Source organism: Arachis duranensis, chromosome 9 (assembly GCF_000817695.3).
Source record: "Arachis duranensis cultivar V14167 chromosome 9, aradu.V14167.gnm2.J7QH, whole genome shotgun sequence".
NCBI lineage: Eukaryota > Viridiplantae > Streptophyta > Magnoliopsida > Fabales > Fabaceae > Arachis > Arachis duranensis.
Window position 1 is genome coordinate 1,899,266 of NC_029780.3, and position 21,351 is coordinate 1,920,616.

Sequence of the window (21,351 nt, forward strand, 5' to 3'; positions counted from 1 at the left end):
ATTTGTTGGGATCTATCAAGCACCTCAACATTTGGGAGCTTCATTCACCTGAATGGTGTAAAGTTAAAATGGTATCCTTGTTGCTAAAATTATCTTGTTCCAATACTGAAGTACCAATGACTGACTTTCTATATAAAACAAAAGGCTATATGAAATGAATGAATCTTATTAGTATCAAACATATGATAAATATCTGAAGAGACATCTGTATTGAAATATAAAATTTTTTTTTTATCAAAATTAAGTTTCCTTTATCACTTGGGGGAATCTACTCAAACTACAGAAGTTGTCTCAGATATGAAAAATTCAGCAATATAAACGGCATGAAAAAAAAAACTGATTTTGAACGGAGAATTCACTGCAAGGTGCCTCAATGTCTGTGTTAAGTTATTAAAAGTCTAGGGGCCAGCAACTTTTGTATTTTTTGGCCAGCACTTAATCATCAAAACAAAAATGGGTAATTTTCCATCATTAGATGTAATCTCACACCATTAAAAACATTTTTGATGGCCAATTGATGGTTACAAAATACCAAAATTGCTGGCCCTAGCATTTCTCATTTGTATTTATAATTAGTAGGAAACTGTATCCGACTCGTATCATCCACCATTATACCTACACATAATCGTAAAGCCAGCTAAAGTTAATTTGGCACGTCTTAGAAGTTAGAACTCCTTGGCAAAAGGGATAATTCTTCTGGAAACCCTTCAGCTCTCGCACGATCCACCTGAATATCAAGTGACTCCAAAACAAGTCCTTGTTGAAGAACATAGGCGAAAAAATCTCTATCATCTCTGGTTTCAACATATCTCTTGATTGTAATCACTTGCAGATGTGATGCAAGACAAGTAGGAACCTTCCCTGGGAGTTCCCATTTTCGTGACGGATGTGGATCCTAGCAACAAACAACAAACACACTTAAAAAGAATTGCCAGCAAAACAACCAAGTTACATAAATCATAGCTTGAACATGAGAACATGAAATACCAATATTATATATTGTCTATTAAACAGTTAAACTCCGGAATACGATGCGGAGGAGCCTCAGGCAAACAATCAAACACTGATAAACCCAGCTCCAAAATCCTTATCCTGCAAAGCTCCGCAAGAAACTCGAGCACAGAGGATTGCTTATAAATGTCGATACTGGCTTCCTCCACATTGTGCAAGTTGCGAACACGGATCTCGCGAAACCCTGACTCAGCTTGGATATGAAGACGTTTAAGAGATGGTGTGTCTATAACAAGAATTAATCTAAGAGCCACACGCAAATAAGATTTGAAGTGCAAACTCTCCAAAGAAGGAAAACAAATACTCAATTGGCCCTCCTCGCCGGATCGACAGACTGAGTCAAGAACAAGAGTCTCAAGAGCAGTGCAGTGAGAGAGAAGCTCCTCCAAGTTACCAACAGGAATTTGGTTGAACTTGAACTCGAAGTGTTGGAGGTCGTGGCAGAGGCGGGTCCAACGGCGAGAGAGGACGGTGGTGGAGAAGGCGGTTTTGGTAGGGAGGAAGGAGAGGATGTGTAAGAGTATGCAATCCGGCAGGTCGCTGATCCTGTCCATGGCGATTAGGGTTTCTTTGCTTCTGTGCTCTGTTACTCCCCAGTGCGGCAGTTCCCTCTTTTCCGTTCTCTCCAATCTATTTATTTTCGGTCCGTACCAAATGATTCGGCGGCTCATAAGAAAAGGCATTGATATTATTCATAAAATAGTTTTAAAAAATTTAAAATATAATAAAAATAATTAATAAATATTATATTTTTTATGAATTATAAAAAAAATCTTGTATTTAGTAAATAATTTTTTTATTTGACCTGAATTTCTGTGACATTTAAATACATATTTGGAAAGTGCACATATAAAAAAAATTAGAGCAAAATTTGATTTTTATTTTTTTATTTTTTAAAAAATATGGTTATTCACGATAAAAAAATTTTAAAAAATTAATCAGCATAAAATTACTAAATTTAAGAATAAAAAATCTTATTTTTCTAATAAAAATGTAAAACTTTGCAACAAAATTTTATTTCTAAAGTTTTTTTTATAGTATATATTTAATATAAGTTCTTTTCGTCGCATTTTTTAATTTTTTGAGAGTTTAATTGTTATTAGTATTTTTTGGGTTTATTTTGTCAGTCATGTGAATTTTCGAGTATCATTTTCGTAGTTTACTCTTTATTATTTATTGTAGGGGCCATCTAGTGTAGAGATGTGTCTGTACAGATTTTTGTCTTTTTGTGGCTGAAAAAGCGTGTCATTAAAAGCGTTGCTTAAAGAGAAAGTGTTACCCTTAATCGTTAACTTGGCTCTGATACCAATTTTTAAAGTCGTCTTTTCTTTTAATTTCTTTTTCGAAATTTCTATTAACTCTTCGAATAATTTGCCAATTCATAATAAAAAGTATTGACCGTATTACTAGTATTTATAATTCTGATTTTTCAATTTTGTTTTAGTTTATAATATTCCTTTTTGCATGGATTATTGTATATAAAATCTTTTATCTGTTTGTCTTTTTCTTTAATATAATTTCTTAAATCCTCAAAAACTTCTTTTGTTTCTACACTTTCTGTTGTTTCTAAATATCTTTTTAATTTTTCAACTTCATTTTCCATTTTTTCTTTTAACAGCTTTAATTCTTTTAAGTCATAATATGGTTTTCCAGACATTTATAAATTTTTTAAGTTTAACTCCAACTTGTTTATATTTATTCTTATTTCTATCCTTTTTATTATAAGGTCATCAATTTCGATCTGAAGATTATTTAATTCCCTTTTATACTCCTTTATTCTACTTTTTAATTTTTTCGCCCTTTCCCTTTTTATTTTATTTTCTGGTCTTTCAATCTTTGTATACTTCATTATTTATCTTAGAATTTCTGCAAATTCTATCATCGATTCATCACTATTTTCTAGAGATTCTATCAATTTTTCTAACTCTTCAACTTCTCCTTTCAATTTGTCATAGATTATTTTTAGAGCTTCAAATGCTCTTTGATTTATTTCAGAAAACTGTAAATAATTCAACCGATTTTCTCTTTCAAAGAGCTCTTGTTTCTTGTCTTGATAAGTTACATACGTTTGCCAAGTTTCTATGAACAATTCCAATTATTTGATCTATTGGGTCATCAGTAATTCTTTTGTCACAGATTGCTAAGCTTATTGGTGAATTAATTCCTTTCATATATGTAGATTTGATTAAGATTTGTATAGTACTAATATGAATCCATCCAATTTTAGATCTTTTTTGTTGATACTTAATTTTCTCAATCTGTTTACTCAATTCTTCATCATTTATAAAAGTTATTTCAAGTTCTCCATTGGCGGATTTTATCTTTATAGGGGCTTCAAGTTGAATTTTTCCATAGTATATTATATTTTTTCTATTAAAAACTTCTTTTAAAAGATTTTGTTTATTAAAATTTTCATTTGATTTGAGATTTAATTCTGTTTTTAGAACAGCCTTTTTTCATTATCTAATAAAGCAGTTAATCTATAATAATCAGATTCTTCTGTTAATTCTAAACTTTCTAAATAATTCATAACCAAGAGATTAGGATAAAGGCGTACCTTTCTGGAGAAAAACTTCCTTTATTTAGTATATTTTACATAAGATGTTTTTATCTCCAGAGGGGAGATTGTAGATACTAACTCCAGAGGGGAGTTTAGAATTGGTTTTTCCTAAGGGAATTCTTCTTCAAACTATAGAATCGCCTCGGCAGTTTCCTCCTTGCTCTCCTAGCATATGAGTACTCTTAGCCTCCTGCTTTCTATTGTTTGATGCCTTCTACAATTGCCTAAGCAACTTATTTATAATGGTTGGGTCTGATGGACAATTCCCATCCTTACCCTTCTTATGATGTCATTGCTTACGTCATTGTTTACTATCTTGCACCAGCTACATTGTTGGTGCTCTATGACCTAAGCGCTTACGTCACTATGCAATAATGTTGAGAGATGCTTTAGATGTGCTGTCCTCCTCTTTCATTATGTGACCTTTAGATGCGTTGTCTTCTTCCTTTATCATGTGGGTTGATTCCGTTTCATTATTTCTTTCTTCAGATAACTCTGAGACACATAGCTGGCACTTGTGGTCTTCTCTGTCTTTTATCAAATAGCAGAGATTCCTCTTTATCCCTTCGGAGAGCTTTTCTAAGAGTCCAGATAAGTTGTAGAATGCTGATTCAAATTCCACTAAGAGTCTCATCTCTCTTTCTTCAATTTCATTTCTTTTACTGGACATAAGCAAAGTATTTCTACTCTTATAATTGATTCTTGTGTGAGATTCCCTTGTTATCTTTTGAGTTCTTTCGAAGACCCTTGCTAGTGTGCTGGCTAGTCTTCCTTCATGACTGTAGATTCTTGAACTTGATCAATTGGTTGAAAATTTCCTGGGAAGACGGACATGAAGATTACTTGATGTGCTGGAACCAAGCATTCTTCTTCTTCATTAAAAATACGTTGATTGTTCGTAAATTTTAAGGATATATCCCTTGGATTTACGTTGTCAATCATATTTTTAAATCTCCTTACTGCATCAACGAATCCTGCAGGAAACTCACTAATAATTTTTAAATCATTAAAAATTAAAATTGTATCAATTAATCCATACTGGAAAAACTGATAGGTGTCAGATGGGGAAGCATCTGGAAATATAACCAGCTTTGTTAGCTGTTCTTTGGCAATAGGATAATATCCCAAGATTGTCCTTTTTTCTTCAGTCCAATTCAGGACTATGTTAAGGGTTTCTCTGAGATTTGATCTACAGACCCTTTTCTTTTCCTTGATTTCAGCCCTTGTAGGAATGTTTCTTATTATTCCTGTTCTCTGGGTTTGAATTGGAGCTTTATCTGCTCTTTTTAGGGTTTGCTATGGATGAAGAGCTTCATATTCCCTGAAAGATTCATTTGCTTCTTCCAGTGTTAAAAACCCTCCTTTATGAATTATCCTTGATTGATGTGTAAATGGTGCTGCTTTTTCCCAAGCATCATATACTCCTTTCATGGGGCCATTTTTTTCCTAGGCATCATATACTCCTTTCATGGGGCCATTATAAATTACATAATATTTTTTATCTTGGGTGGATTTTTTGATAATTTCAGCAATTGTTTTATTTTCTGGAATTTTTTCTTCATCTGATTTGTCCACCACGTTTAACTGGCTGAACTCTGATGGTTTTTGTTGTTGTGTTGATTTCATTGCTTCGATGGCCTTCTTGAGGGATTGGATCTGTATCCTTATTTGCTGACAATGCTTGCATTTTTCGAGTTCTTGTTCGTATTTTTGAATTTTTTGATCTAATGCGTTGTAGACGAACTCCATTCTGTTGTTAATGTATCTGCAATAACATTTTTGTCACCCTTAATATATTCAATTTTTATTGGATATTGTAACAAAAATAATTGCCATCTCACCAATCGTCCATGATTATAATCAACTTTTAAGTTATATCGTATGAAACCTGTTAGGTAACGTGAATCTGTCCTTAATGTAAATTCTCTGGGTAGTAAATCAATTTTCCATTTCTTAAGAGATTTAATTGCTGCTAGAGTTTCCTTTTCATGAGTGGTATATCTCTGTTCTGTTGGAGTAAAAGTCCCTGAAATATACCTGCAAAGTAATTCCTTTGGGGGATATTTAGAATCTAGTGATTCTTTTCTTTGTTCCAAACTTTTTATAGCTTTCTTAGCTTTTAGACATCCTGACCAGGTTATGTCTGAAGCATCTGTTTCTACTATTAAGTAGTCATTTTCTTTTGGAATATAAAGTTCTGGAAGTTTTTCACATAATTCTTTAATTCTTTGAATTTGCATACTATCTTTTTCATCCCATTTCCATACTTTTTTAGTACTTATTTTTGGAAATAAGCTTTTAGTGTATTCTGTTATATTCTTTAAAAATCCATGATTAGAAATATAATTTATACACCCTAAAAATCTTTGTAATTGTTTTCTATCTTCTATTTTATTAGGAAATAAATTTACATTTTCTAGAACATCTGGTTGAAGTTTTAGCTTTCCTTGAGTAGATAGAATTAATCCAAGAAACTCTATTTCTTATTTTGCTATTCTTGCTTTCTTTTTACTAAGAACTAATCCTTTTTCCTTGCATCTTTCTAAAACTATTAATAATTTTTGAAGATGATCTTCCTTATCTTGTTTTGTAAAAACTAGTATATCATCAATGTACACTAAAACAAATTCATTTAACTCTTTTAGATTTTCTTCCATAAATCTTTGATAAATACCTGGAGCTTGTTTTAATCCGAATGGTAATACATTCCATTCATAAAGCAACACACTTGTTGATTCCTTTGTTGGGCAAGTAAAAGCAGTTAATTTCTTTGTTTCTTCGTCTAAACGAAGTTGCCAATATCCTGATTTTGCATCAAGAGATGAAAACCAAGTCGCTCCTTTTATTTTTTCTAAAATAGAATCTTTTCTTGGAAATTTATGAGCATCACCAATAGTTGCTTCATTCATTTTCTTATAGTTTATTACCATTCTTCGTTTTCCCCTTTTAATTTCATTATTGTTTTCGACATAAAAGGCTGGAGCCGCATGAGGACTTTTACTTAATCTTATAATTCCTTTTTCCAAAAGATCTCTACATTCTAAAGAGAACTCTTCTCTATAGTAGTAGTTGGTATTTTTTTACGTTTTGATTTTTGATTTATTGAAGAATCGTGTGGAGCTTTTAAAACTATATATGTTAATTCTTGAATGAATGGATGATATAGCCTTAAAAAGTTATTTCCTATGATAAAATCCATTCCAGAATCTAACATATATATAGATGGAACAATGAACCTATAATTTTGAATAAAAATTTCAGCCATCTCTACTTTTTGGTCAATTTTATGTATTGATTTGTCAGCTATTCTAACTCTTAATGGTTTCTTTAATTTTTTCCAATCAAGTTTTATATTTGAACTAGCAAAGCATTGTGTTGCCCCAGAATCTATGAAAGCATTTATAAACTTTTCTGTTATTTTTATAGTAATAAATGTAGCATTATTACTCAGTCTCTGAGTCTGTTTCCGAGACATATTCAAAAATATAGTCTAAGTTATCATCAGATTCTTCTAATGGTTCCATGAAACAAGACTTAGCAATTTCTATTTGTTTAGTAAGATCCTTTTTATCCTTCTTTTTTTGGCATTCATTTGCGTAGTGTCCTTCTTCTTGGCAATACCAACATTTACAATCTTCTTTTTTATTCGGGCAATAGTTATTTATTTGTCTTTTATTTTTATTGTTATTTTCTTTTCTAAAATATCTCTTTTTTTCTCCAGTTTGGATAGTATTTTCTTTTTCTAAATTGATATTTTCTTTTTCTTTGAAAATTTTTATTAAGACCATATTTTTGAGGTATCTCCTCATTATCCTGACAGCAAATTCTGATTATATTTGAATCTTTTTTGAGTTACTTTTTGCATACAACGTTCTTTTATTTCCTCTCTTATTGCAGAGGTTGCTCCACCAAAATTATTTTCAATTGTTCCTCTATTTATTTCTCTTATAAATCTTCCCATTATAAATTCATTAGCAGGATATAGAAGTTTTGTTATGTACATACTAAGATAATGATTTTTATCTTCTTCTTTTAATTTGTAATAATGTATTCTATATTCACATATATAAGACTCCACATTACATAAATCATATATCTGAATATTAGCTAAATGGTTTTTTGCTTCTTGATATTCTTTATTATAGACTTCTTGTCTATGATCTATAATATTTTTTCCAAAAAATTCTTTATATAGAATCATCATTATATATAATATCTTATCATAAGCTGTTGTTTTTGTTTCTAATTCTTCTATTATTTGGTTTTCTATTGATGTCATATAATCTCTTATAGTTCCTTTAGTGTGAAACCCTATGTAATTCCAAATGTCTCTTCCAGACAATTCACTAAGTTTTGAATTAGTAAAGGCTTCTAATAAGAAGGAATTCAACCAGTTTTCGAAAATTTCTTTTTCGTTCTTTTTGCAGTCTAAATCAAGCATTCTTTCTCCTTCCATTTCCTGGATTTTAGGAACGTATTTTGATGGTATTTTTGTATATTTTGAATCTTTATTTATAAACCATTTTTTAAAAGCATAATTATCAAAACATGTTTCCCATTTAAATTGATATTGATTATCCTTAGATGTTCCAGCTTCATTTTTTACTTGTATTGGAATAGCTGGTTTTTCGTCACTTGAATAATCTAGAATGTGTTCTTCATTTTCTATATTTTCAGAATTTACTAATTCTTCTTCTATTTGAAAACCATGTTCCATAATATTATTTTCTTGAGCCATTTTTAACTGTTTAAAGAGCATTGTAACTTCTTCTAATTTTTCTTCAATATTCATAATTTCAATGGTGGTTTTACTTTTAAGTCTGTTATGTTGATTATATTTTGAAATTTTTCTTCTTTGGGATTCTCTTTTTTCTTATTTCTTTGAAATTTTATAGATACTAATATTTCTTCAAGTATATCTACTATAGAATTTAATTGTGGGTTAAAAGTATGATAAAGATGTGGGGAATCATTTCCATGGTAGCATTTTTTAGAAATCCCGTGTGAAAAATAAGTTTTTTCAGGTTTTTGAAGTCCTTCAATAAAACTTATAGTAAAATAAAGATTTTGAGAAAAATCATTTTGTATTGATTTTAAGAATTCAGTGTCATTACAATTAACATTGGTTAAAATCATTAATTTTTGATCTATTAGTTTTGATAATTTAATTATTTCTTCTCTTAAATCTTCTAATTTACTTTTTTCCATTAGGTGACGCTTTTCTTTGTGAAGAGTTACAGTTTTAAGTGAAAAGTGTAGTTTTAGAATGTGTGGTGTAAGCACATCTTTAAAACAACATCTGTACCCTATATTTCACTTCTATTGTATATTATTAAAGTCATATTTTTTAATTAATAGCATAATCACAAGGCATATTCTTAAATATATTTACTGATTTATTTTATTTAATTTATTTAAAATTATTTATTGATTAATCATTTATTTTATTTGATTGAGATAAATATTAAATTTTTTAATAATTTTTTTATCATATTAACTATAACTAATTAATTATAATAATTATTTGATTTTTTAAACAGATAAATAAAGTTTATTTTAATTTGTATAATTTTTTCAAAAAAGATATTTTTATTTTAATTTTTTAGTACTTTTTATTATACTACTAAAAATTTGTCAAACACATTAAAAAAATCATTTTTTATTAAAAAATATCTTTTTAATCAAGATAATGGTATCCAAACAAGCACATTATATAATTCTTTTTGTCGTATTTTTAAATTTTTTGGGAGTTTATTTGTCAATTATTGTCAGTATTTTTGGGTTCATTATGTCAACCATGTGACTTTTTGAACATCATTTTAGTAGTTTACTCTTTATTTTTTTTCAAAGATAAATATTATTTTATTAATATAAAATAAAAATATTTCCATAAGGAAGTACAAAAGAGTTGGGTATTCTCATTTATCACCAACTGTAACTGAAAGACTAAAAACTTAAAGAAGAGTAAAGTAAGAGTAAAGAAAATTAGCAGCATCTTTCAGGTATGACTCACGAGTTCACGCACTAAAGTGCTGGCTTCTTTCACTATCTCTGGTGCCGGGTTTATTACCTTCTCAAAAACACACCGATTCCTCGCTTTCCAAGTGCTCCAACACAGTGCCGCTATGAGGAGGGTCTTTTGTCTACCGTCGAATTGAGCCGCTGCCCAAGATAAGACTCGTTGCCACCAATTGAAAAATGTCTCTTCTTCTCTCATCCATAGGTCAGGGGTTATTAAGTTTAAACTCTATATTATTGAAGACAGGGGACATTGGAACAAAGCATGAGAAATTGATTCAACCTTCAACATGCATTTTGGACAAGTGGCATGAGCAGATGCGAAACGACTGTGAACTTGTTGCAACATCGGAAGCTTTTTATGAAGACTTTTCCATAGAAAAATCTTAATTTTATATGGTAATTTCAACTCCCAAATGCTATTCCAGATTCTGTTGTGTATGTTCTGGGGCCTCAATAAAGTAAGAGAATGAAAGAATCCATAAGCAATTTTGTATCCTGACCCAACTTCATATATACCAGATTTTGTCCAGTACCAATTAACTTCATCCTCCTCCTCTGTTGGTTTGATTGAAAAAATTTTATTGCATATATCAATTGAAAAAATCGACTCAATCAGATTTCTATTACAACTTCTATAAGGATTTAGTAACGCACTAACGTAATACACCTGCAGATTTGGCGGGACTGTGAGTGCATTTTGAGGGACATTAAAGGGGCACTGGTAGTGGGAGCCAGGGGTCATGGAAGATGCGAACATTAATTAGTGCCAGAGCCTATTTTCCATAACAAGCCTTTCTCGATCACCTTGCGCCCTTCAAGAACACTTCTCCAGCCCCACAACGGTACGCTTCCTATCTCTGCATGTAGGAAATCTGTATATCTGAAATATTTAGCTTTAAGCATTCTTGATAGAGTAGAGTTAGGGTATTTCATTAGACGCTAACATTGTTTACCCAATAAAGCCAAATTTTGCGTCCTTAGGTCCTTGATCCCCAACCCTCCATCTTTCTTCGGTCTTGTCATTGTGTCCCATTTAATCCAAACCATTCTTCGTTCTGCGCCTTTTTGACCCCACTAAAATTGCGAGAGCATACTATGAATCTCAGTCAATAGCGTGTCCGGAAGCTTGAAACAAGAAAGTGTATAAATAGGAATCGCCTCCTCCACCGCTCTCAATAACGTGTGCCTGCCACCTGATGACAATAGACTTCTTTTCCAACTCATAATCCTCTTCTGAAATTTATTGTCTAGTAGTTATATGTTCACCATCAATTATATAGTAGTAAATATTTCATCAATTTATAAAAAAATAATTCATTCATTTTCTATTTTATGTATTTATGTATTTCATCACTTATTTACTGTAAAAAATCATATATGCTAGAAAAGAATTCTATTTTTACCAATTACTTTTTTATTCAATAATACTTTTTTCTTTCTATGATGCATTATTTCTACTCTTTAATTTTTTTATAACTTATAAAATATTGTTGTTCATTATTGTAGTTTATCTCTTCTATTTTTTTTATTTTGTTTCTATTTATTTAAGCTTTTATAATTTTTTATTATAAATTTTATCATTTTTATCCTATACAAGTTAATGTATCATAACTCCTCACATGTTGAGTTATCTCAATGTTTAAATTATATTTCTTATGTGCTTAATATTATTTCTAATTTGAGAGATTGAGTGATGATATAAAAAATGTTGTGCGTCTTCTTCTTCTTCATCTTTTTGTAGAAATCATGAATAATTATATTTAATAGTGCTTATGCATAAAGGGTAAGTATAAATTTTATCATATCTTCTCTTCAAAAATTTTTTATTATCTATCTCGAAATAGAGAAAACAATGTAAATTATTTTGGAGCAATAAATCTGTCATCGTTGCGATAAGATATCCTGCATTCAATAGATTCTTAAACCAACAAGAAAAACTATTTCAGTACAAATACAACTACTTTAACTCAAGAATAAACAAAATATGTTGTAAAGTTTTAACATTAAACAACGTTGATCATATATACTTTGATTTTAAGAATGATATAAAACACTTATAAATAAAAATTTTAACAAAAATAATTCTCATAATAGATTTTTTTTGTTATGATAATAAAAAAGATAATTCAAAGGCAAATTTTATCTCAATGTATATTATACATGTTCTCTCAGTTTTAACATAAGAGTAAAAAAGATTTGAGAATATTACTCATGAAATATGAGAAAATGTCTACAAATTTAACTACAATGTTATTTAAAAAAATCTTAAAAAAGAGTTTAATTTAAATCACAATTTAATCGCAAACTATAACTTTACTCGAGATGTTTAATATTTAGGCCATCTCAAAATTCGATCCGCACTTAAGAATATTTTGTTACAAATTTAGATTTTTTTGTAACAGTTCCAATAGTGTTTTTTCTTGTAGTGTTCTAAGATGTTGCCATTGTTGTCGCCATTGCTGTCGTCCTCGTGATGAGGCCTCCTTCTCCTTCTCCTCCTCTTCCTTCTCCTATATATATATGTTCAACAAAATCATTAAGTTCAGGAATTTTGATGCATAGTATATATTCCAAAACAGTAGCAATAGAAGTATTTATGAGCTATGGAGCAAAACTATTGAGTATAAAAATTTTGTAACAGAAAACTTATCACCTGGGGGAATCTACTCAAACTACAATAGAACTTGTCTCAGATATGAAGAATTTAGCAATATAAACGGTACAAAAAAAGAGTGATTTTGAAAGGAGAATTCACTGCAAGGTACCTCAAAGTCGGATGAATTGTGTTATTTGTATTTATAATTAGTAGGATACGTACACATAATGGTAAAGAAAACAAAACATATGGTACCTGATTCCAGCAAAAGTTAATTTGGCACGCCTTAGAACTCCTTGGCAAAAGGGATAATTCTTTAGCTCTCGCACGATCCACCTGAATATCAAGTGACTCCAAAACAAGTCCATGTTGAAGAACATAGGCGAAAAAATCTCTATCATCTCTGGATTCAAAATATCCTTTGATTTTAATCACTTTCAGATGCGATGCAAGACAAGTAGGAACCTTCACTGGGTGTTCCCATCGTCGTGACAGATGTGGATCCTAGCAAAAAACAACAAAATACACTTAAAAATAATTGCCAGCAAACAACAAAGTTCTACAAACCAAAGCTTGAACATGAGAACTCAAAATACCTTATTAACAAAGTCAGTGATAAAAACAATAACAAGAACTTTAAGCATGGGACACTTCTCAAGCATATTCATTATATATCTCGTGTCGAAACACCCAACAGCAAGCTCTAATCTACGTAATGAGGTCAATTCCGGAATAAGATCCGGAGGAGCCTGGGGCAAACAAGTAAACACTAAATTACCCAGGACCAAACTCCTTAACCAGCGAAACTCCACAAGAAACTTGAGCACAAAGCCTCGCGAAGTAACGTTGATAATAGCTTCCTCCACATTGTGCAAGTTGGAAACACAGGTCGAGGGAAACTGCTGCCTACATTCGATACCAATACGTCTAAGAGGGTCGAAATCTGATCGGAAGTTCAATTTCTTCAAAGAAAGAGGAAAGTGAATTCTCAATCCGACCTCGCTGACTTGACAGTTTAAGTCAAGAATGAGAGTCTCAAGAGCAGTGCAGTGAGAGAGAAGCTCTGCCACGTCATCGATAGAGGCCTTGACATTGTGCATCTCCAGAGTCTTGAGCGATGGCAAGCGATAACCGCACGACGAAGAAGAAGGCGAAAGGAATGTTACGTTGCCGCCGTTTAAACGGAGAGTCACGAGGGAAGCGCAGCTGAAAACGCTGTTGGGAATAACGACTTTGCGATCGGGGAGACCGAAGATGGAGAGTTGGAGGTTCAAGTTCAATTCCTGGAGGTTTGGCCCTAAAACTTTTCTAATGAACCACTCCACAGTAGTGTATTCATCGAATAGAGCTAGGTCACAGGTGAGACGAAAGGTTCGAATTGGCGGCGCTTTGTGGCGGGAGAGAATCCAATTAACGATGGCGAACAATCGCTTTCGTGAACTACTGAAGTCTGAGCAAGTTTGGTTGCCGTTATGAAATTGAATTTGGTTGAAGTCGAAGTGTTGGAGGTCGTGGCAGAGGTGGGTCCATCGGCGAGAGAGGACGGTGGTGAAGAAAGCGGTTTTGGTAGGGAGGAAGGAGAGGATGTGTAAGAGTATAGAATCCGGCAGGTCGCTGATCCTGTCCATGGCGATTAGGGTTTCTTTGCTTCTGTGTTCTGTTACTCCCATGTTAATTTTATGAGAAAGTATAGGGAAAAATGGGTGTGCATGGTCCGGTCCAACTCGAAGACTCGGTCCGGTTTTGAATATTTTAGGGCTTAATTTGATGTGATTTCATCGGGTTTAGGGTCGGGTAAGGTTCTCAAAAATAGACCCAGTCATTATTTTGGGTCGGGTTTGGGTCATGGCTCGGGTCACTCGAAGTCGGCCCGATGGTCCGATCATCATACACAATTAATATTTTGTGTTATTAGTGATGAATGATGACTATTCTTATGTGGAATTTAAGTATTGTAAACCTTAATATTTTGTGTTATTAGTTATTATAAGACTATAAGTTAATGTTTTATGTTTAAAATGCATAAGATTTTAGACTAATGCATAATGTTGTGTTATTTGTATTGATTTAAATATTTGGAGTTATTATACAATATTAGTATTGATTATGATTATGCTTTAATTTTAGAGAAGAGTTGGTTCTTGTTTTTCTAAGTGAATTTTACCATGTCTAATAATAGTTGGAGCCTTGTAAATTTGGATATTTTCACATGCTAACTTATAAGAAGGTATCAAGGTAATGTAATGTTAATGGCCCGGTTTTCACCCAGTTTTTACCCGGTATAATCGTGACCCAAAAGTGTATAGGTTTCATCGGGTTTAGGGTCGGGTTCGGGTCTAATAAATAGGCCCGGTATATATTTCGGGCCGGGTCTGGGTCACATCAAACCCGGTTTCACCCGGCCCATGCACACCCCTATAGAGTCAATGGGCTAAACGGATAAAATGGATATTTAAGAAGTATTAGAGATATAGCTATTAGTGTTACATTGTTTTGTTAGGTTATGTTTTTGGGATGAGTGAGTTCATGATATGGTATTAGAGTTTTAGATCCAAAAGGTCAGGATCAATCCTTGGCTAATTTTATATTAGGGTTAACTTTTTGGGTTTATCTTTTAAAAAAAAGATCCCTGATTTTTTAAATTTTTGACAAATACATCTTTGACAAAATTTAAATACAAAAAAGTCTCTAACTTTAACAAGCGGAGGACAATTTAGTCCTTCCGTCTATTTGTCTCTCATACACCAAACGGAACTAGTTGACGTGGCTGAAACGGTGTCCAGGTGTCCGTTACGGTGCCACACTGGAAGGATAATTTCCGCGAGCTCTCATGAGAAGCCTGGCGTTTTCTGTTCCTCTTTGTACATTGACCTTTAGTTCTCCCTTTCCTCGCTCCTTCCAACTTCCATCTGTAAATTCAAACAATACTGAATTTGCATGAAAAATAACATTTTCATTCTCTTCCCCTGTTTCAGTGGCAACTTCCTGCAGGGCTAAACCACTTCCTTCACTCATGGAAATAGTAGCAGATGCACCAGACACCCCAAAACAAGAATTTGCATTGTTGGACAAGCCTGCACCAAGAGGATTGTCATTTTTCAGCCCGATAATAGAACTAGTCCTGCTACTCAAAGCAGGTTCCTCCTTTGACATAGATCCGAAGCAAGATAACGAAGTGTTGGATCCAGTTCCAGCAAGCCCAGTGAAGGCACTTTGATTACTTGAAAGCTGTTGAAAGGACTTAAAATTGCCAACTTCAGAACTAGGCTCTTCACTTTCAACTTTCTTAGCTTGCTTATCGCCGTCATCACTATTAGTGTTCTTGGCATCATTATCGTCTTTATTGAAACTATCTTTATCAGCAGCATTCTTCTTGTCCTCACTCTCACTTTTATAGTCATTCTTAGTTTTCATTCTTTGCATCTAGTTCGCCATCGTTATTCTTCTCAGCATTACTTTCCCCTGCAGAAGATTTATCCTCTGCCTCACAAGTTTCACCCTTTGACTGCTTTTGTTCTTTATCTTTTTCTTCCTCGGGGTCTTTTGAATCATCAGTAGCAGTGTACTCATCAGCTGATTGCTTTTCTGCTGTAGCCTCAGTAGGGGTGACCAAGTGTATTCCAGCGAAAGGATTTGAAGAAGGAGAAGAATTAGTCTGTTGGCGACGAACTTTAACAATTCTTCTGGTTGCAAGAACCTCATCACTGGATCTTTTGAATGTTCCACCCTCAACCTCATGGGCATTCTCCTCCTCATCATCAAGAGGAGTATCTTGAGTGAGCTCCCTTCTGGCGACCCTTTTCTTTGATGGTAGAAGGTTATCAGCATCTTCCATTGGGTAAAGAAATCGAGATACCAATTACAACTTAAGAACTTCTTAACCAAGCTTGAGCACAACAAGAGCAGCAATCAAGAAAATGCATTTGTTCATTCAAGGATAAAATTCAAAGTAATGATAGAACAAAAGTTATACGAACAAGGACAATATGTAGTACTACTTTATACACATGATCCCAACAAAAAAATCAGAACCTGCAAAACATTAGCATTGAGATAGCATGAAACAGATTCAAGAAAGACCACAAATTCCATCAATCTGAATTCATAAGTAACCTATTTATCTTTCTTAACCAAGAATATCAAAATCCTAGTAAACAACAGAGCCTAGAGTATACATGTTGTGAACAGCTCAATCAATAAAAAGATAATATGAGTTTAATTACTATGCAGGGACTGTGAATTTTACACTACCATCCGATAGCATGTTTGCATTTCTTATACTTTAACCGAAATTGCATGCAAAATTAAATCCAATCCAATTCAAACAGTATATAACTTGAAAATTGAATCAAAATATTCAGAAGCAGAAAATTACATAACATGTAACGGCTACATATTCAAACTTGAAGGCATAAAATGAACGATAACAAGGAAGAGATATAATTATTATTAATACCATTATCAAACAGCAGAAACAAAAGAAGAGTATGTGAAGTTAAAACCTTAAGACGAAGAATGAAGAAGAGAAGAAGAGGGAACGTGACGCAGGTGGCACCTGAATCGAGTTGTGTTTCTTCTTCAACCAAATCCATAAACTAATTTCTTTATTATCTATTTCTGTTTATACTCCCAATCTTGTAGTAATCTTTGCTGAATAAATGGTCAAATCCTTAAACTATAAGATCTCGTTTTCAAAATTAATCGTTCTTCAAATTTAGAAGAGTGGTTTTTCAAAGACGAAATTTTTAGTTTGTAGTAATCTCTTTAATCGTTTTTTTTATAGGTAATTTCTTTAATCATTTTATATTGCTATTTTCGTTTTATTATTTAATTTTATATTTTTATTCCTTTTTATGATGTCCTGATTTTTTTTCAAAACTTATTGTTAAACTATTAAATAACTTTTAAGTGTAAGTTTAATATATGGTGGTTGTGAGTATCATATTTTTTTATTGATGAGGGGGGATCCAACCTCAACTTCAACATTTAAAAGTTACCAAAAAAAACTTTTAATTGTAATACTTTTTTATATATAAAATTTATAATTATACTATGTACATAAAAAATTATTTATTAAATCAATTATTTATAATTTTATATATTGAAATACACATTAAAAATAAATTAAATAATATATATATTTATATACAAAAATATTATAACTAACTTTTTATGTATACATGATATTTTTATTTATTTTTAGATTAAAAATTTATCGTTGGTCTTCGCATCTTGTACCAAGCATCACAGCCACCTCCTTTCTCCTACCTTTACCTGTACGTATAATATCAAGTATTTCAGAGTCTAGATCTCTTTTTTTATCTATCACAGCCACCTCCCATACCTTACCTTCACCAGTACCCACAGCACCATCAGTTACACCTATTCCAATTCCTATCTCAAACTTGAAAATTATTCTTTCCTTTGATGATGATCACTCAGTCTCGGCAGCAACAACTCAAAATGTTCACGCTATGATCACAAGGAGTAAGAGTAGAATCTTAAAGCCCAGATCCTTTCTAACTAGCATTGAATCAAAGACTGTCAATGATGTCTTGTCCAAACCAGAATAAAAAGCTGCGATGGATGCTGAATATGCTGCACTTATGCAAAATCAAACCTGAAAATTGGTTCCTCTCCCTCAAGGCAGAGAGGCTGTGGGTAGTCGTTGGATTTTTTGAGTTAAATATAACCCTGATAAAAGTCTCAAAAAATACAATGCTCACCTAGTAGCTCAAAGTTTCTCTCAAAAGTCTGGGTGTGATTTCACTGAAACATGCAGCCTAGTGGTGAAACTAACCTCAATTTGCATTGTCCTCACCTTAGCACTATCAAGGAATTGGAGAATTAGGGAGCTTGATGTGAATAACGTGCTTCTACATGGTGATTTGGTCGAAGATGTATATATGAAACAACCAAAGGGATATGAAATTGGGGATGGCACTTTAGTGTGCAAACTCGTCAAGGCCTTTTATGGTCTGAAACAGGCACCAACGGCTTGGTACTATATGTAACACCTTCACTATCAGAATGTCATGCTTCTGGATGCGCCACTCTGATAGCAAGAAGTATTACGACGACTTCATATACTTAATAACAAAATATGAGCCTTTTACTCGAAACCATATCGCTGTTTTCTTTCTTTAAAAAAAATCGAAAATACTTTTATTTTTTATAAAACAAACATGCTTATATAACCAGAACTCAATCACATTACTCATATACATATATTTATACATACCAAACTTCTTATACAAGTACTTAGAAATATACAAACATGCGTTTCATTACAAAACAGGATCCCTATCCCTCTTACAATAATATAATATTAATAGCGAGGGAAGAATAATATCTAAACTAAAACATCATATAAGCAAAACGCAATAAAACTTTTCGTAAGCTTCCTCCTTCGTTTTTTGAAAAGATAAAGCTGTAGGGGGTGAGAACCTAACTACACGGTCTTACCACAGAATTTTAGAATTGTCATAAGAAAATATTTAATAAAAAAATTATTGTTCTAGCTCAGTGATTATCATTGTCTTATGAATCTTTTTAAAGACTGACAATTTAACCACCTGAAAATCCAAAACCTCTTTAAAAAAAATCAGTTAATTATTCAGAAAATCCAAACTCACTTTTCTCGTAAAAGAATCTTAAAAGTTTCCTAACAGTATGAATGACCAATCTGTTTCAAACATAGGTTCATTAAGTCCATGTTGAACAAGCTTGATATTTTATACTTTACTAAACCAAAAACACAACCAAACACGGCCTTCAGCCTATCTCATAATCGTCCATGGCCCTAGGTCCAAACAAATCAATCCACAACCAATTCACCATAAATTCAACCAATTTTTGTTACAAACACAACTAGGGATGTTCAAGTACAATCAAGCAGTTACATCAAGTAGAGCAATTAACAATTAGACAGAATTATTCACATAGGCAAACCAAGTACAATATGCACATCCAAACAATGTCACATAGATGCGTATGATGAATGCCTGTCCAATGGCTAATGAGTCTCATCTGTCGGTTATCAAGTCAACCCAACAAGTCCGGTTTGCTAAACCCTTGGAGTGTCCCCCGACACGCATCTCCATGAGTCTATGCATAGCTTTTTCTCATATAAATATAAAACCACTCAATGGGGGTACCATTCCCGAAAATTTATACGTGTCCGGTTACCCTTACGTCGTAGGGTCAACAGAGTATCAAGTCTCAACCTGGAGCAAGTGATGGCAAGCCACTGCGTCTACACAGGGAAACTCGTGTCTCAGATAATTCAAATTCATAAGCCATATAAATAATTCATTCAACATTCATCAATATCTAAGTCATTCTCAATATCATCATCATTCGTCAATCCATATCTCATTTCCAAATTCATTCAAAAATCATATTTCAAAATCAATCCTCATCATCCTTCTTTTCATTCTGTTCATCAGCAATCCCAATTCAAAACATAATTCTTTCTTTTCTAAATATATCAATCTTAAAATTTATAATGTTTAAAACTAAATCTTTTTAAATAATTACTTCAAACGAAATTTCTAATTTTATAAAATTTTGTCAGTATCTCTTCTAAAACTCGGACTCTGCCACCCTTTTCGGGTCCCATCCAAACATTCCTCAAACCCTTTCTCAACCATTTCCAAATCTCAATCATTTTTCAAAATTCAACCAATTCTAATATCAAATTATTTTTAAATCCAACCATTTCCAATAATAAATCTTTTTCAAAATTAAACCAGCTCAAATATTAAATCATTTATAAAATCAAACTAATTTAAAATTAAACCGCTTCCAAAATTAATTCATTTTCATATCTCAAACTATTTTCAAAGTCAATTCATTTACATTATCAAATTAACTTCAAAATAAAAAAACCTACTTTTCATAATAATCAACTAAATAACTTTTTAAACTAATTTCTTTTCAATAATCACACACCACTCAAGTAATCAAGCAATCAGTCATTCAGTCCAGCAAACAATCACATTCGTAAGACAATCATAATCAAAGACATATATTTCTTACATTAATATCTATTTATAACAATTCTATAAGATAAAATAGATTTTAAGAAAATCCCTACCTTAGTATTAAAACTCATAGAAATCGAAATTGCAGCAACCAAAACTGCACCAGTAGCAACAACATTAACTCCCCATTATAACGACAATGACCACAACACCAAGAAAAGCGGTGGATTCAAATCGATCAGAGCGCAACAAGAATGGTACTGAAAATTCCAAGTTAAAGCAAAAGCTCATAATCAGAACAACAGAACAAAATAGAAGCAAGAGAAATTCAAGAAAGGAAAAGCCAAAAACCAAATTGGTACCAAGGTAGTGTTACCAGCGGATCTGAGCAGTTCCGGAAGTGTTTCTCCGGCGACAGCGAGATCTGGCGAAGGCTGAATAGATGTTAGAAATGAGCAGGGACATTGGCGAGTTACAACAGGACAAGAACCAAAACAGCTGGGAAAAAGCTTGCAAAGGCGGCGGTGACTTCGGTTGCTACCAATGACGGCGGTGGAACCTCTTGCAGCGATGAGAACGGCAGTCTCCTTCCTCTCGTGCTCGTTCTCTCTCTCGGATGCATTTCTCTCTTCCCTACGCGAACTCGTCTCTCTCCACGGCTCTGCTTCGACGGCGGCTTCAAGGTGGACTAGCAGCGGCGCGACGACTGCGACGCGGTGAGCTTCCCTCCTCTCCTCTGCCGCGTGACTTCTCCCCTCTTGCTCGGTAACAAAGGCAACAGTGGCAAGCTCGGGGATAGCAGCGGCTTAACAGAACGGCGACGACGGCCGGGCAGGCTGCGGTCTCTTCTCCTCTATTGGTTACCTTTCTTTCTTTGTTTTTTTTTCTTTTCTGAATTATGCTGAATGTTGGATTTGTGTGTGTATAGAGGAAGAGGCGAAGGGGAATGGCGGTAATAGGGATGTCAATGGGGCAGGACGGGGGCGGGGGATGCCTCCCTGCTCCCCATTCCCGTCCCCAGATTTACTCCCCGTCTCCACCCCCGTTCTCCGCTGTGGGGGAATATTGCTCTCCATCCCCATTCTCCAGAGGGTCCCATTCCCCGCGGGGACCCCATTTCCCATCTATCTGATAATTCTAACTAATTATTAATTTTCATATGAATAGAGATGTAAGTA

The 21,351-nt window shown here is 33.1% G+C and overlaps 3 protein-coding genes and 1 long non-coding RNA gene across 5 annotated transcripts; all 4 read right to left on the minus strand.

Annotated features, from left to right (window-relative positions):
* Nucleotides 1-326: 326 nt before the first annotated feature.
* On the minus strand, nt 327-13,850 carry LOC107463914 (FBD-associated F-box protein At4g10400-like). 2 transcript variants are annotated; one of them, XM_021132290.2, is made up of 3 exons: nt 12,785-13,850; nt 12,444-12,692; nt 11,824-12,102 (listed from the first exon to the last, which is right to left on the minus strand). In XM_021132290.2, the coding sequence occupies exons 1-3, from the start codon at nt 13,814-13,816 to the stop codon at nt 11,968-11,970; spliced, it is 1,416 nt and encodes a 471-aa protein (XP_020987949.1). In that variant the 5' UTR covers nt 13,817-13,850; the 3' UTR covers nt 11,824-11,967. The 2 variants fall into 2 exon arrangements, with proteins under 2 accessions (XP_052109675.1, XP_020987949.1); XM_052253715.1 differs by lacking the exons at nt 11,824-12,102; nt 12,444-12,692 and adding an exon at nt 327-895.
* LOC107463916 (putative F-box/LRR-repeat protein At5g41840) lies at nt 915-1,648 on the minus strand. Its single transcript, XM_052253716.1, has one exon. The coding sequence runs from the start codon at nt 1,563-1,565 to the stop codon at nt 993-995; it is 573 nt and encodes a 190-aa protein (XP_052109676.1). The 5' UTR covers nt 1,566-1,648; the 3' UTR covers nt 915-992.
* A 1,128-nt stretch (nt 13,851-14,978) lies between the features above and the next one.
* LOC107463913 (nuclear pore complex protein NUP50A-like) lies at nt 14,979-16,023 on the minus strand. The gene is made up of 2 exons (XM_052253926.1): nt 15,673-16,023; nt 14,979-15,611 (listed from the first exon to the last, which is right to left on the minus strand). Exons 1-2 carry the CDS (start codon nt 16,021-16,023, stop codon nt 14,979-14,981), a joined length of 984 nt encoding a protein of 327 aa, XP_052109886.1.
* A 2,933-nt stretch (nt 16,024-18,956) lies between these two features.
* On the minus strand, nt 18,957-21,009 carry LOC127741414 (uncharacterized). The gene is made up of 3 exons (XR_008002428.1): nt 20,550-21,009; nt 20,287-20,433; nt 18,957-19,443 (listed from the first exon to the last, which is right to left on the minus strand). It is a non-coding gene; the product is annotated as an uncharacterized LOC127741414 (long non-coding RNA).
* Between the last annotated feature and the right edge of the window lie 342 nt (nt 21,010-21,351).